Source organism: Phocoena phocoena, chromosome 12 (assembly GCF_963924675.1).
Source record: "Phocoena phocoena chromosome 12, mPhoPho1.1, whole genome shotgun sequence".
In the NCBI taxonomy this organism is placed as follows: Eukaryota; Metazoa; Chordata; class Mammalia; order Artiodactyla; family Phocoenidae; genus Phocoena; species Phocoena phocoena.
Genome location: NC_089230.1, coordinates 32,745,434 through 32,762,408, shown reverse-complemented (window position 1 = coordinate 32,762,408; position 16,975 = coordinate 32,745,434). Strand labels below are relative to the sequence as shown.

The following is a 16,975-nucleotide window of genomic DNA, read 5'->3' as shown; positions in this document are numbered from 1 at the left end:
CTGCCCTTCATAAAATCTACAGCCCTTTGCAACCAAAATACTTGCTCTCCCATCCACACATCAAAATTCCCTGTCTCCTTGTCTTTCCTTACCTTGTTGCTACAATATCTCCTACACCCCCATATATACCACCCACCTCCTTACATCTGAGCAAGGAGTAGTTGACTAAGAATCCAGGAAGAAATCACTGGCTTCCTGAAAAACAGGAGAGACAAGAGGTCTGGAAGCAAAAGGTAGGCAACACTCATAAATGCAAGATAAGAAATTGGCAGCAGGGAAGTTTATCAGCAGATGGACTTCAGTCAGGATTCAGTCGTGTTGCTGGATGATGGTGCAGAGGTCCAATGGAAGATCACTGAACTGATAATCATCTAGTCAGACTCATCAGAAAAATTGAGAAAGGCCACCAATATCCAATATCGGGAATAAAAGAGGTGAAATCACAGCAACTTCTGCATACAGTAAAGGATAATAAGAGAAAATTACGAACAACTTTATGCCAAAAATTAGACATTTTGAATGAAATGGGCAAATTCTTTGAAAATCGCAAACTACTGAAACTCATCCATAAATAAATAACTTGAATAGCCCTATACTCATTAAGGAATTAAATTTGTATTTTAAAACCCTCACATACATGCACATGTGTGCACGTGCACACGCGCACACACACACACACACACACACACACACACACCCAATTCAGTTCCAAATGACTTCACTGGTGAATTCTACCAAATATTTAAGAAAGAAATAATATATTCTTCAGAGAATTGAAGAGGAGAAAATATGTCCTATCCCATTCTAAGAGGCCAGTATTACTATGATACAAACCAGACAAAGACATTACAAAAAAAATGAGAAAATTATAGACCAATATCCCTCGTGAACATAGATGCAAAAATTATGGACAATGTTAAAACAAATCAAATCCAACCATTTATTAAAATAAGGTACAAACCAGAAGAATATATTTGCAAATTACATATCTGATGAAGGATTTGTCATATTATGCATAAATATCTTTCAAAACTCAATAAGAACAAAAAACCCAGTTAAAACTTGGACAAAAAATTTGAACGCTTAGCCAAAGAATAAATAAATAAGCACAGGAAAAGATGCTCAGCATTATTAGTCACGAGGAAAATGCAAATTAAAACCAAATGATGTACACACCTATTAGAATGTCTAAAATTTTAAAAGACTGACTATATCAAGTAGTGACAAGGATGTAGGCAAACGTAACTGTCATATACTGCTGGTGAGAATTTAAAATAGTACAAATAATTTAGAAAACATGTTGATAGTTTCTAAAAAATGTAAACATACATCTGCCAGATAATCTAGCCACTCCACTTAGAGGTTTCCACTCCAAGAGAAATCAGCATATGTTCATACAAAGATGTGTACACAAATGTTCATAGCAACTCTGTTTAGAATAGCCAAAGCTGGAAATAATCCAAATGTCCATCAAGAGATGAATGAATAAATAGGTTGGGGCATATCCATGTAAATAAAAAAGGGATCACATGTTGATACACACACAACATGGATAAACATCAAAATAATTACACTGAATGAAAGAAGCCAGACAAAAAGAAGAGTACATACTGGATGATTCTATTTGTATAAAATTCTATAAAATGCGAACTAATAGTGATGGAAAGCAGGTCAGTGTTTGTGTGGAGACGGGGGAAGACAAGGAGGGGTGGAAGGGAGGGATTGAAAAGAAATGATGGGTATGTTCTCTACCCTGATTGGCAGTTTCATGGGTGTATAAATGTCAAAACTTATCAAATTGTAAATTTTAAATATGTGAAGTTTTTTTATACCTCAATAAAACTGCTGAAGAGTGTAAGAAAGTAGAAAAAAATAAATATTGCCCATCGCTTTTCCTAATCCCTCCACAATTTCCACAGCTCAGATTTTAGCCTCTTTACATGTTGTCTGGCCCTTCTCTTCTCTCTTACCTCATTTCTTTAATTTTCTCATGGACAGCAAGTCAACTCTCTCTCCCTCCTTTACTCCCATGCCTCACTTTGCACATCCAAGATTAGCTGTAAGATGTTGGTTGTTAGATACTCACCAGATTATGTTCTTGTGGGGAGGAATTCACACGTTAAGGCTATGGGGAAAGCTTGCTTTGTCTAGTTTCATCTTGTACTGTGAATGACCTGTGTTATCCTGATGGTTCGGGATCATCATTATCAGCATTATTTATTTTACTACAATAATATTGGCATCTACTGAAACCTGTTTCATCCTTATCGATTTGGATTTCTGAGATTTAAAAACTCTTCTCTCTAGTTGTTGGTTTTCTCTTTCCTCATTGTCAGACAGATTGTCAGCTGTCACTTTGGCTGTTTTCATGTGCCTATTTAGAGAATCTTCATCCTTCTTTCTTTGTAATTTCCTTTCTCTAATCTGTTTTGATTCAGGAAACCTATAACCAAGGGAGTAAGAACGGCATATAAATTTGGAACAAATACAGAACCTGAGTGGGTAATGGAGGCTTATTTTTTTTGAGTAAGGTACATTGGATTTGTGCCATTTATATTGACACTCTTCCTTTTTTTTCAAAATAAATTACACTTATGTGGTGTCACTGTACCTAATTTCTCACAGGAAACTGCAGGACTAAGAATTTATGTGTTCTCAATTGAAGAGAGTGTCCATTTCCCATAGAATAATTTGTCAGGGTTGTCACACAGCTCTTTTTGCATGTGCTAGATATAAATGCACAATGTCTCTTTTTGTTTATGTAGATGTTTCCTATATGTCCCTTTGTAGATGTCATAGGATTATATAATCAATCTGTTCTATGAACAATAGATTATTTTAAACTGTTGGAATAACACCTTAAAATAAATTTTGCCACTACAGTAGCAAGTTCTGTAATCTCTCCTAGTTTAATGTTTAAATCATATGACTGATAAAAAATGTTATTAAGGCACTGGAGATGTATTTGAAGAGTATTATGTCTGGGCTAACCTGAGTTCAGATCTATAACTTCAACATAGATCTATAACTTCAACATATAAGTTATTTAGCATTCTCTAGCTCGTCTTGCACCCTGAAATACTCTTCCAATTTAAAATTTACAGGTAAGATCCTATTTGATTTATCTTTTGGTATTAACGTACTATGTAATGATTCTTGAAGAGCAAACACTATTAAAATGGATAGCTAAACGTTCAATTTAAATGATCGTTTTCCCATATCACTCTATTATCTTTGTGTCACCTCTTATAGTCCAAGGTTCAACAAATCCATCTTTGCTAGGAGATGACTGTGGCTCAGAGATTTTCATTTAGAAGATTTTGTTTTGCCCTAGTACTCTGCGATGCATTTCAAAACAGAAGCAGTGTTCTTCCTCATTTCAACACCTAGGGGACAGAAAATGCTCCCCGACTTACCCCACAACTTGAATGAAATGTGCTTAGGGATAAAGTCAAGGATGTGCTTAGTTCTTAATTTGCTTGACCATTTGACAGCACTTGATAGTACTGACCAGTTTTGACCTTGCAGCATAACAAGTCATCATACTCTGAGCCACTTCTGTATCTCTTGATTTCCATAATATCATGCTTTCCTAGGTTCTCTTTGTCCTTTCTGGAATCTCAATCACCTTGCCAGCCCAGCTTTCTGTACCTGCCTTTAAATGTTGGGATTCCTAAGGGTTCTATTCTAGGCTTTCTTCTCATCTCCCAATAAACAGTCTACTGATTTTAATCACAAATATGTGCTGATAATTTATTATTCTGCATATGTAGCCCAGAATGCTTTCCTGAAGGTAAACTCTGTGTACCAATTGCCTGCCAGATATCTCTATTCCATAATTCTTTTGTTTTAGATATGTGACACTTCTTTTTCTGTCCACAGGCAACAGGTCCTCAGGGTTCATTACAGGAAGGTGCCAAAGGCTCTCTTCAGAAAAGCTTCGGGTTTCTTAATGAAGCCAAGAAGTTAGCAAATGATGTAAAAGGTTAGTGTGACCACTTTTTATTATTATTTGAAGTTTAATTGTAGTTGTAATTGGTAGGATATTTTATCACATTATTGGAAAAGTGTAATTGTTGCAGCATAATTTTTATGATTGTTTTTACTATCTAGATTTAGTGCAAGTAAACTCTCTCATCGGTTTTACAGTATTTTGCCTTCACACCTCATTTTGCACTGGGCAATACTTCATAGTTTTTAAACCTAATTTCTATAGCATCATTTCATCTGTATATAGAGTATAGGAACTTTTAAAGTATGATAAATTTTAAAGAGCACCAAACCCCACCTTTTTTTTTTGACTTTAGAAATCATAGTCACAAAGGAATCAATCAGGCAGATGTAGTATAAATATCCTTGTGAAACTTTCGATTTAGTGGGGCACGTCTCTAAGTTTTCACCTTTTAAATACACTTTTAGGTATTTTATTCCTAATGCAAGGATCAAAGTGCATAATATATCTAGCCTGATATATTATGGGTTTTGCATTAAAAATGTATTATTCAATACAGCCACACTCTAGATAAGCTATTATATTTTTATTTCATTCGAATATCTCCTGTTCTCATTTAATTGCCTCCTGTTTCTATCTTCAGTCTCACTCACCCTTTTCTGTCTTGCATCCAGCTCTGCAACCTTACTGAAACATTCATGTCCTCTGAAAACATGCTACCATTTCAAGCCTCCACATTCCACAGTGTTCATTCTTCTCTTTGGAACTTCTCACCATCCTTCTTTCTTTTTCATCCAACTGCCTTCTACCAGACCTTCAAGATTTAGCTCAAATGTCATCTTCTCTGGGAAACCTAGCACCCCATCTGAATTACATGCCTCTTCTCTGTGCATCCCTTTCTCATAGACTTATCAAATCACTGCAGCCATGGACTTGGCTTCCATCTTCTTGAGGACAGTCACAGGGTCTTCTTTTTAACTTTGTATTTCTAGTGTATAGTATCACAATGACTATCTCAAATCAGGAAATAAGCATATTTTTTAAATAAAAGAATGGTGTTGGTCTTTACTAACCTTAGAAAGAAAAGAGATTTTTTCATCATTTATACTTGTCATGCTTTAAACGAGGAGTCTCCAATAGAGGCTGGTATGGAATTGCACGTTCTTTCTCCATTATAGGTGGCACTCTGATAGTAAATGCTTTGGATTACGTATCACAGGTGAAATACAACCCCTTATATATATATAAAATCCTATGCAGGAGATTGCACTTATTACAACCTGAACAGTAACTATAGAGTCAACCCTATTTTTCTTTTGGGCAAGTTGAGTTGATCTCATTACTTTGCCATCACTCCTTCGTCTCCAGTGTCCTTGGCCGGAGCTGGGATCAGGGTGAGGTGAGAGAGGTTGAGCCATGCAAGTGCAGAGTTAGATCCTGTTTTTATTTTAAATGTTAATATTTGCTCATCATTGATCTTTTTTGATTTTTTAAAAAATACTGCATTAAAACATTTTTACCTCACTCACTGAGTTTTTTGGTGCCCCTTTGAATTTCACACCTGAGGGGAGTGCCTGAGTCACCTCACCCTACTTCCAGCCCTGCCCTTGCCTCTCTTTCCCCACAAATACTGGTGTTATAAAAATGAAAAAAGAATCCGATTTTTAAGAAATTTTTTCCAAGGGAGAAAGAAATCTAAGTACAGGCATGGTAGAAGGGGTTAGGTGACAGAAATGTTCATTAGTTTAAATGTCTTTTTTTGTACTTCAGGTAGTACATTATTTAAAGTAATGAAAACCCACAAACTACTCAAGTAATAATTCCTCCAGAAATCCAAGCCAAGGCTCTTTTGGAGACAGGAATGTTTTCTTGCTACATTATGACATTCCCCTGATTTGTGGCCAATTACACAAGTTATAAAATGGCTGTTAATCAGGGAAATGCCATATATTACCACCAGGAACTGCTGAAATAGGCCCTACAGAGCAAAATACTTTACAGCAGCTATTAAAAATAGAGATTTAGTCATTTCTCTCTCTATGGTGCCTGGACTTAGAAGGAATAAAAATGGTGAGGCCAGTATACACTCCATATTTCTAAGTTGTTCCTTGGTTTGATTCAGTACAATCCAGTTAGCTCATGAGCTTTAGTCATGAATGACTTAGAGCTTCTCCCTGCCATTTTTATGCTGTCCTTGCCTTGAGGGAACCTGAACTTTCCAGGAGCAATTTGTTTTGCTTTCTAATTTTTGAATGTACATTTGTTAAAAGTAAATTTGCCCTTCTGTGCATTTGAGACTTGAAGCCATTCTACATTGAATTGATCGAACGTCCATGGAGATAAAAATTGTTTTGTTGATGGATATAGGGCTTGGTACAAATTGATGATTGAAAGAGTTAGAAGAAAAATTAATGCCACTGGGTGAATTAATACTACTTTGTAGATTGACAAAAGATCTTTGTCAATAAAAGGGCTAGTTGAGGTTCTCATGGAATGTGTACAGGGCAAGGAATGAAGCTGAGGATGGTACATTAGAAGTCTGAAAATACTAAGATTCTATAATTATATACCTTATATAGAGTAACTTTTAAACTTTATTTTACTTCTTAATTTATCCCTACTTTTCATCTTTGCCCAAAATAAGTGAAATTATTTAATTACTTATGAACAAATAGATAACATTTCTATAAAATGGACGACACGCATATGGAATAAAAAGATCTATTTCCAAGCCCAAGAATATGGAGTCAGTGAATTGTATGACATATGATGCTGTCCAAACTACAGAGCAGTGCCAGAATTATTCCAAACATTTACTTTAATCAAATTAATCCATACTTTTCTTCTGTACTATGATCCTCCAGACACTGAGTCATTAAGTCCAGACAAGTGTATCAGAATGGTTTTGCGATCATGAATATAATAACACTTGCAATTACTAACCTGTTAAGAATCTACGTTATTATCTCAGATTAGAAAAAAGAGAATAAACAGGAATATTGCAGTGATGTTAAACCAAAGTATGACTCAGGAGTTAAATATTGTGGGACACTAGTCTTCTCAGTCTGCTGGCTTTCCAAATAAAGTCGCTATTCCTTGCCCCCCCCCCCAAAAAAGTAAATAAAGCATTTTTATATTATTAAAAATATACTCTTTTGGGGAATTCCCCGGGATCCAGTGGTTAGGGCTTCATGCTTTCAGCACCGAGGGTGCGGGTTCAATCCCTGGTTGGGGAACTATATCCCAGAAGCCGTGTGGCGCAGCCAAAAATATACATATATATATATACTCCTTTTGAATTTGCATACTACCATTTGCCAGAATCAGCCTTCCCATAGGTAGGCATATGAAAAAGAAACAAAATCCATTCCATTGACAAAAAATAATTTTGGACTAAATGGACAAAACCAAGCCTGGATCCGCTAGCCTACTGTAGTCTGAAGAGCAAAGCAATCTTTTCCTGTAGACATTGCTGATCCCTCATACAGAGTTTTTGTTCCTCCTTAGCCTTGTGAATAGAGGAAATTGAGAAATTAAAACCAAGTTGGGCTTGGTTTAGGAGTTAAAAGGAAAAGGGAAAAAATAGTGGCCAAACATAGAAGGGCAGGAACTATTAGAACCAGAGAGAGTACTTGTCTTACTTAAAGTTGTTTAAAGTCCATTTCTTTTAGAATATCTTGCTGGCCAAAACAAAACGAGCCTGCAAGCCCACAGTCAGGCTTTAGAGCTTGCCCTAAAGGAACCACATGGAGTTTTCGATATCTGGTCATTTTGATTTCTCATTCCACTGGCTGAAGAGAGGACTCCCTCTATCCTGATATCTTAAGTCTTTGGAGATCTTGCCACCAGACAAATCCCCCTTCCTCCTCTCCTTGGGCTTCTACTACAACCCTGTAGTGGGGAGGAGGAGCCTGTGCAGTTAGTTGCAGCTAACAGCTGTTGAGGACCTAGAAAGCACGGTGCCCATGCTGAACAAGAGCTGACTTGGCACTTTTAGATCAGGACAAAGTTTATCAGTAATATGCCTTCCTATAAATGCAGGCTCCATTAAGTGATCTTAGAAGTTCCCATACACAGTCACTGGTACATGTCTGGACAAAAGAGGCAATCAGAGATAGGACACTTTGCAAACCTGTGACAGCAACTGGGGAAAGGGAAGCACAGGAATAATGTCATGAAAGAAGGCTAGGTGTACCCCAAAGTGGAAAGACTGGGTGTAGCAACCTCATCAAATCAATTAACAGAATGCTAGGGACAGGAATAGGGCTCTGAATTTCACCCAGCTTTCTTCCTTACACAGCTGCTCTTCCTTCTGCACAGTTGTTGGGATCCTGTACTCAGTCATGGGGTTGACCTAGGGGCAGGTTCTTAGAAATCTCAATATTAAGAAGACAAAGGACTATATAAGTGGATGAAAAATTATAGTAAAGTAACTTGAGGGAAATTGTACCTCTTATGTTCTTAAAATATCCAAAGGTAAAAACATAATGCAGGGGCTTCCCTGGTGGCGCAGTGGTTGAGAGTCCGCCTGCCGATGCAGGGGACACGGGTTCGTGCCCCAGTCCGGGAAGATCCCACATGCCGCGGAGCGGCTGGGTCCATGAGCCATGTGGCCGCTGAGCCTGCGCATCCGGAGCCTGTGCTCCGCAACGGGAGAGGCCACAACAGTGAGAGGCCCGCGTACCCCAAAGAAAACAAAACAAAACAAAACAAAATAATGTAATAAAATTAATAAATTGTACAGAGCAATCACATATTATATAATTTAGTATGGTTGGCCCCCTTTGATATTTAAAGCAAAATCACTTAAGTCGAAGAAATACTAACAGATTGAATAAACTTGATAAATATAGTGGAGCCAACAATTTAACAAGTTAGTCAGGCTTCAAAGCTGATGCTTTTAACCACTGCTGGACAAAAACTCTGGGCTTTTGCCATGGTGCAGAGGTGACACATTAAAACTCATGGCCCTAACAAATATTTGATAAAGAATGAGTGAATGGAAGAGAGTAGCAGGAACCTCTCATTACCAGAAAGGTCAAAATCAAGGTTTCCACCTGACTTCATACAGATCCCTTACCTATTCCAAACTTTCTGCTTCAGAACTGCAGATAGAAGCACTGCAGAGATTAACCTGTTCTCTAATTCAGAAGGAGCCTCTAGAACAAAAGATGAAACAGGTTTGTAGCCTTGTAAAATTTTTTTACAAAGAAATCTTAAAGAGAGGATATTTCTCCATTTTTTGGTAAAGGAGCAAAGTCAGAAGTGATATTGAGTACAAGAAGTAGCTCATAAGACAAATGTCACGGTAATGAAAATTGTGCTTGCAAAATGTTATCTATATGGTAATTTTGCAGTAGATTCCATTTAACTAGATCCCTTCAAAATTAAAAACATTTCTACAAACTTCACCCTTGTGAATGAGGGATTCTCTCAAGGTATTTATTTGTGCTTTGTTCATATTAATAAAAAATTAAAAATTGCATTTGAGGAACTTAACTAGATGAGTGTGAACAGTCAAAATAGAACATTCCCATTAAAATCTATAAAAATCATTCTCATATTTAGTTGAAAATGAGAGCTATATACATATATTATAAAAGTATAATAGAAAAATTAACAACTTTAGTTTCTGGATGATGCGGTTTAAACAAAGAAGAAAGCAAATCATAAATAATATTATTGAAAACTGGCAAATGTACCAGAGCAATTATCAGACCAATGTAAATTATCAAACCAACATGAATTATTTGTTACTATTTAGTAACTGCCCGTGATAAATCCAGTACTTTCTCATACATCCTTCAATTGATTTCTCATATCAGTCATATGAAGGAAGTTGTTATCTTCATTTTACACATGTAAAAAGGGATAGAAATGATATTTGAACCCACAGCTTCCAGCTCCAAGTCCTGTAATAATTTCATTGCACCACACTACTTTCTCTAATGGCTAGGATTTGTAAAAGAATGCATTATTAATGATCAAAGAAATACTTGTAATAGCTTTTTAAATTTATTTTTAAATTTTTATTGAAATATAGTTGATTTACAATGTTGTGTTAGTTTCTGCTGTATAACTGATTTACTTGTAATAGCTTTATTTTGAGATATTACATAGCATAGTTCAGTGTTAGCAGTTCCAAGTAAACTAAACTCTAATATATTTAGCACAGTACCAGGAATGAGGTCAACATAAGTAAATGCATATTATTAATGGAAGTAACATACAACTCTGTCTAGTGACTTTCATTCTGAATATGTCTACCTGGTTCAATGTCAATGGTTATGCAACAAAGGGGAATGATATTGTCAGGCATGTTCACAGTCTACCCTGGCTGTTCTGCTTCTTTCCCTCACTTTATGAGCTCTGTCTCTGACGAACCCATTCCTGGACACTTGTCTTCTGATGTGGGAGGAGAGGATGAGAAAGGGAGAGCCAAAGCTGGAGCGTGTGTGTAGCCTTTGAGGTTAGTTGGGTGTGATATCTAGAGAGAAGATAAATGACTTGGCTACAGCTAATGGGTATGAATACTGAAGAAATAAGGAGCGGAAAATGCACTATGATTATAATTTGGATCCTTTTCTTGTTCTCCAAAAATTGCAAGTAAAGAATTGGGTTGGATATTTTTTTAACTACCAATAATTCTGTTTCTTTGACCATGTTACCATTTTAACTGGACCACATGCGTTCTTCCTTACATTTTGATTATAGATACCTCTGCCTCATATATCTTTGCATTTAAAGCCAGCCTTGGCGTGCTTATTTTCTAGGTTTTCATGGCTAATATTTTGTAAGTTTTCCATTTTAAAATCTCTAATTCTATTCTGCATACAACTTCTATTCATCTAAAGAATTAGACTGACAAAGCTATAAAGTGTTTAGACTTGGTTTGAGAAATTCCAAAAAATACTTCAGAAAAAAATGACCAGAGTGTAAGAAAGGATAAATTAACAAGAAAATAGAGTCCAATAGCTGAAACAAAGAAATCAGAACAGGCTCAGAATATTCACATCTTGACTTTCTAGTACAGAAAGCAAAGGAACAAAATCACTGCTTTGAAACTTGAGGGACGGCAGTAACAATGTTCTTCAGATCAGTCGTTCTTCTAAATAATTGGCCTGATTATTCTGCCAGTATTTGCATTCAGAATTCATAAAATAGTGTAAACCAAGTGATAGCCTTTAAATTAATGATTTTTGCAACTGTACATGTATATCTTGCTTGCCAGAACATTTTAAATGTTTCATTATTTAAAAAGTCAAATACAATCAAGAAACTAAGAAATGAGATTTGTACCGTTCTATTTCCTTAATTGATGAAGACTTCTAAATTAATATCAAAAGAGCAGCCTTTAACTATTCTTAGGGGATTCATATAGCTATCACAGTCATAATCATACTGTCTTTATTTCAGAAAGTATTCTTTCCATAACCTAGTCAAAGATTTTACTTTAGTGCAGTGAAAGTAACAGAAGTATTAAAAGAAAAGTGAATTGTGATTGACAGAGGAAAAAATCTAATTACTTGGAAAGTATATTTTGAAGGACTAGAATTGAAAATAATAATAGCTTAGTGACTGAAATGGACATATTGATATTTTAGAGCCACGTTTTGCTGGAATACTTTATGCTTTGTTTTTCAGTGATGTTAGGTCTTTGGCTTGGAACCTAAAAGCCTCAAACAATATTATGTACTTATATTACTGTAGTATAACAGTGGTGTAATTCGTCCGCCTATAAAACCCTGATATGAAATGGAGTGGATCATTAATTAATACGTTCAGTACTCTTTTTCACACCCAGTACACTGACAGTTAAGAATCCTCCATCTATATTCCCTTCCCTTTGCTATTCTTCCCAGATGAAGGCCAATAAAGGCAAGCATTGTTCCCTAAGCTGCCAGTGACTTGTTTGGTTCCTGCAAGAAGCCAGATGCACTACCTCTACAAGGGTGGACACACAATCAAATCAAGACTGTTCTGGCTCTGTTCTGCGAGATGTAGTCTCTCCTGGTCTGCCCACTCTGGGTACCAGGAAAGTGACGAAAACAACAGTCTCGGTGTTGGCAAATAACCGTCTTCCCCAGTCCAAGTGGCTTATTTATTTTACTGTTTTAGATAAAAAAGCAAAAATATTTGCACAGAGAAAACGATTTAACCAGCACAACCAGGTATAAAATGAAAGGTTTTAGTACACTGTCGCTCACGCCATCATTAACTGCCTTACTTGTTCCATTCCTAGTTTTTATCTGCTATAAAATACAATATTATATACAAACTAACTTAAAATTCAGACATGTTAAAAATTAGTGGAGAGAAGCTGGAAAATTTACAGTAGTAATATTACATTAGTAATAGTAAATAATATATTTTAAAGTAAGCATGCTAAAGTAGCAAGAAAAGACCTCTATGAAGCCTACTTGAAGTAATTTGTAAAATATTATTTTCTCTATAAAAAATTGGAAATGTGCTAGAAGCTATTTATTCATTCTTTTGATTTTTGTTTTTCTCAAATAAATGTTAATAAGTGATGTTTAGTAAAGTTGGGAGATTCTACTTAACAATCATATCTATTTGAGATTTTTAAAAGCTAATTCAGCGATTCACTTTGGTAATAAAATTTTTTAAATAATGACATAATGGGAGTGATGTCAAGAGGGCATCATTATAAATGCAATAAAAGACCAAATCTGTCAAAGTTTTTTCTCCATAGAAAACCATCAAATTAAGTCAAATAAAGATCAGATACCAAGAAGAAAATGTAATTGTTGAACATGTTGAAGTGTCAGATGGTCATTTAAACACATATTTTATATTCTGGTCTGAAATATATTTTTGGACAGATGCCAATAAAGTAAATCGATTTCTTGCTTTTAACTAAATTTTTATTAAAATAACCTGAAATTTTATATCCATGTATCAGTTCAGAGATGATTAAAATTTTTTCATCCTTTTTTGTTTTCTGTTCACAGAAAATGATGAACATCTGAATGGCTTGACATCCAGATTAGACAATGCCAATGTCAGAAACAGGGATCTCCTGAGAGCTCTGAATGACACTTTGGAAAGGTTATCAGCCATTCCAAATGGTAAGCATTCAGGACACTGCAAACCATGCCAGTGGATATGAACTCTTAAAGAATGTTGTAACTTCTGCCTTTTTTTCCCTAACACTACATTTGTACCATTGTCAGGCTATCCGATAGCAGTTTTCTTACTTATGAATTCTTCTTCGTGAGAATGAGAAACTAAATCGTACTTTACACTGTGATATTTATCATTTGTTACCCTAGCTGACATTCGTTGGAATAAATTACAAAAAGGAAAATATAGACATCTTATTATTGTATTGTCCTTCCATGTTTCGGCCCAGGAAATCTTATATTGGTGGGAAAAATAAAATCATACAGACACTATTCTCTACAGTGTTGATGTACACAATTGCAGCTTATTACAGTACCTACAGTAATAGGTAGAGCCAACTGCCTTTCAGCAGCATATCTTTACTGGCAAAGTTCTGTTACTTAAATGTTTTAGCTTTCCAAAACATTAAGACATTGAGAATTGAACCACGTCTGTAATATCTTTCTACCTATTACATGTACTTGGAGTTAATGTTTCGTATTAGTTCCTGAAAGCACTGTTCTTTTAGGGATACTATTTTTATATTGTAGTAGCATGATACAACAATAACAAGGGTTGCTAACATTTTTTGAGTGCTTATTCAATGTGCTTATGTTACGTGTATGTAATCCTCATACTAATCCTACAAGGTAAATAGCATTGTTATCTCCAGTTTATAGGGGACAAACTTAGGGATACTAAGGGCCATTGTTAAAAGAGGCATAACCTCGCAGTTTAACTTCAGAGGCTGTGGTCTTAACCACTAAGCTACAACTACTACTAGGCACATATATATGTTTTTTATACAAATTATGGTGAAGGAAACACATTCATCTATAGAAAACAGGAAATATTAAAACCTTAATGATTTTTACTTTTTTAACATTAAAAATCCTAAGTAACTTGCCCGATTTTCATGTCACCTCTTCAGTAGCAAAGATGTACATAGAAAATTTCCAATGCTGAAAACAAATATAAATACACAAACACAAGGTCTAATATATCTGAAAAAGTCTCTTTATATTAAAATTGAAACACATTCATTCCTCCCCATCCTGCCTCAGAAATGCAGATTAAATCTTAAACCTACTTTTGATGAAGCTGTTTGATTCATGTGGATAAACTTCTCTCTTTAATATGTTTAGCAGCAAATCACAATATACCCTTACACAATGAACATTTAGAACAATCACGTTGCTATTTTAAGAGCTAATCAGGTATTCATAGCAAAGGTCCCTGAGAAAATTCAATTTAGCTAAAAATGTACTTCATTTGCTATGACTGAATGAGACAAAGTTCAGCCTTTCCCTCTGTGCCTGTGTCCCTGAGGTCAGCCAGCCACAGCCTCGCTTTGACAAGCATGGATTAAGCCACTAACTCCAGACCCTTTGTTTCTCATACCGTCTTCTGCTGACAGACACAGCCGCTAAACTGCAAGCTGTTAAGGACAAAGCAAGACAAGCCAACGACACAGCTAAAGATGTACTGGCACAGATTAAAGATCTCCACCAGAATCTTGATGGCCTGAAGAAAAATTACAATCAACTGGCAGACAGCGTAGCCAAAACAAATGCCGTGGTAAAAGATCCTTCAAAGAACAGTAAGATGTGCTTTTTCACTTTGATTATGTCATTTATTTCTTCACACCATAAAAGTATCCTAGACTCCTAACTGTTAGAGCAGGAAGGGACCCTCGTAGTGGTGTAGTCTGCCCTCCTCCCTGCATAGACTGGGCTCAGGAATTGAGTGCGTGCAGCTCCAGAAACAGAATCCAAGACTCCCAGCTCTGCACTAGAGCTTATCTTATTCAGATTTCATCCAATTGAGAGGAAATTAGGAATTCTCAAATCTACATGATATTTGGTATAGCGATGCCAAATATTTTAAAAGCCTTTAGTGTAATTGAAAATACAGTTATACTTGGGAAATTATATCCTCGGAGTTGGTGAAATTCCATAGAACCTAGAGGTCAAGGAGCAGTCTTATTAGCAGTCCTGTTAGAACAGGATATTAAATGGGATCAATTTGAAATGCATTCAAATTGGAAAATATTAATATTTTATTACTTAGGTTCTGGTTAGTTAACATTATCAGGAAATTAAATTTTTTATCTAGTTTATCAAGAAGAATATTTCTTTACATCTTTTGTATATTGCATTAAACTATATTGAGTTAACAAGGATTTACAAGAAAATGTGGGAGACTAAATATAATAATTTATTAATTATACTCAATAAACATTATGATTTCTAATATTTTTTATTCTTTCAAGTGATAAAATGTTATTTTAGTATGTGATTTCACCAAAGGAGATGCTTGATTCTTTGTATTTGTCAGTCTCAAGAGATTAGCCCGCTTTATATAGCACCAATATATTTATTGGGAATTAAAACATTTGTAGAGTGTAATAACAAAAACAGTTATTGACGTTATACACTGTATAATCCAGATGCTGTTCGACGGGGGAGTGGAGCCTGATTTTTCAGCACCTTTGCCTCAGATCAAAGGCTAATGATGCTATGAAATAATAGATACAACTAGCATGACTCCTTCCTGAGCAAGGAAGGGTACAAACACAGCTGACATGCACTTCAGAGCTAGGGAGAAGGATTTCACTCCTCACTTCTTCAGGGAAGAAAAAGTAGAGATATATAGTTTTAAATTTATTTCTTATGTAAGCCCAGAGTTAGCTTACCCCTGTAGTTCAAAGATACCATCTGAATAACTGGTTCAGAGTCATGCCAAATCACAATATTTCCCCCCAAGAAATGAATGAAAATAAGTTTTAAAGTAAGTGTCACTCTCTCTTTTATTCTGTAAGTTAAGGTATCATTTCATTCATTTTTCAGATTGATTCTCAGCTGAGAGTGGCCTTTTTATAATATTTATCTCACTTTTATGATTCTACCATCTATCAAAGAAATAGTTAATATCTATAAACACTAATTAAACTGGGTCTGTTTCTATCTTATTAGAACATTATAATAAAGCTCCCTTTAATATGAACAATGGCTGCTAAATGCCATGTTTTTGTGGACTTTTACTTGATAACGCTAGTTTGACTTAAAATGGGGTGAATTTGTAATTAGCACCTGTTGTGAAAGTTCTATTTTTTTGATAATCACTACTTTATAATACCTATTAAAATATTTTCTCATGAATTTTCTATTTTTCTGTTTTGCTTCCATATGAAATTACCTGAAGAAATCAGTATGTATATGTTTACTTGCATACCTTTTAGTAATTTTTATGCTTGGTTGCCTATTGCAAAAAGCTTCAGCTTTGCATGTTTCCATGTTTTAGTATTGCTTTACACATCAGATAGCTATTCTTTCCAGTGTCACAGTATTAATGCTGGATTAATAAAGGAATCTTCCCTTACAAAGTTAGTATGTGAATATATTTGACATAAATATTTTAATTGTGTGTTTGAAAAGTTAGTGAAATATCTGTTATCCATATAAAAGTAGAAAATTGAATTCTCCCACAGAGTCAACTAAATTATGATGCTTCTGATAACATATATGCAGCCACTGAAGTCCAAATGACTTCCTTCTAGCAGGATTAAAATAGATTAAAATCTACATTGCTGTTGTTGCTGTCCCCCCCGAAGCTCACTCCTCCCCTTACAAGTAATTATTCTCAACTTCAAGAGCATTATATTTGGAGACGCATAAAACAAAATTAATAAAATCAGATCTTAACAAGTGAGCAGTCACTGGGATATAAAAATATTCTGTCTTAAATAATTTCATAGTTTAAATTCCAAGTCTAAAATAAAACTGAAAAATAGAAAATAGTAATAATAAAATCCAGCATATCAAAACCTGAGAAATACGATGAAGGCGGTCCTCAGTGGAAAATGAATGCAATGACATTACTAAAAAGCATTGAAATAAA

The 16,975-nt window shown here is 35.2% G+C and overlaps 1 protein-coding gene across 1 annotated transcript in view; it reads left to right on the top strand.

Annotated features, from left to right (window-relative positions):
* The window catches only part of LAMA2 (laminin subunit alpha 2), a 450,165-nt gene that overhangs the window by 360,288 nt on the left and 72,902 nt on the right, over positions 1 to 16,975 (top strand). Inside the window, exons 41-44 of the mRNA XM_065888629.1 lie at positions 3,883 to 3,985; positions 12,925 to 13,041; positions 14,493 to 14,675; positions 16,280 to 16,285. Of these exons, the coding sequence (XP_065744701.1) occupies positions 3,883 to 3,985; positions 12,925 to 13,041; positions 14,493 to 14,675; positions 16,280 to 16,285 (409 nt within the window). The remainder of the gene's footprint in view (positions 1 to 3,882; positions 3,986 to 12,924; positions 13,042 to 14,492; positions 14,676 to 16,279; positions 16,286 to 16,975) is intronic.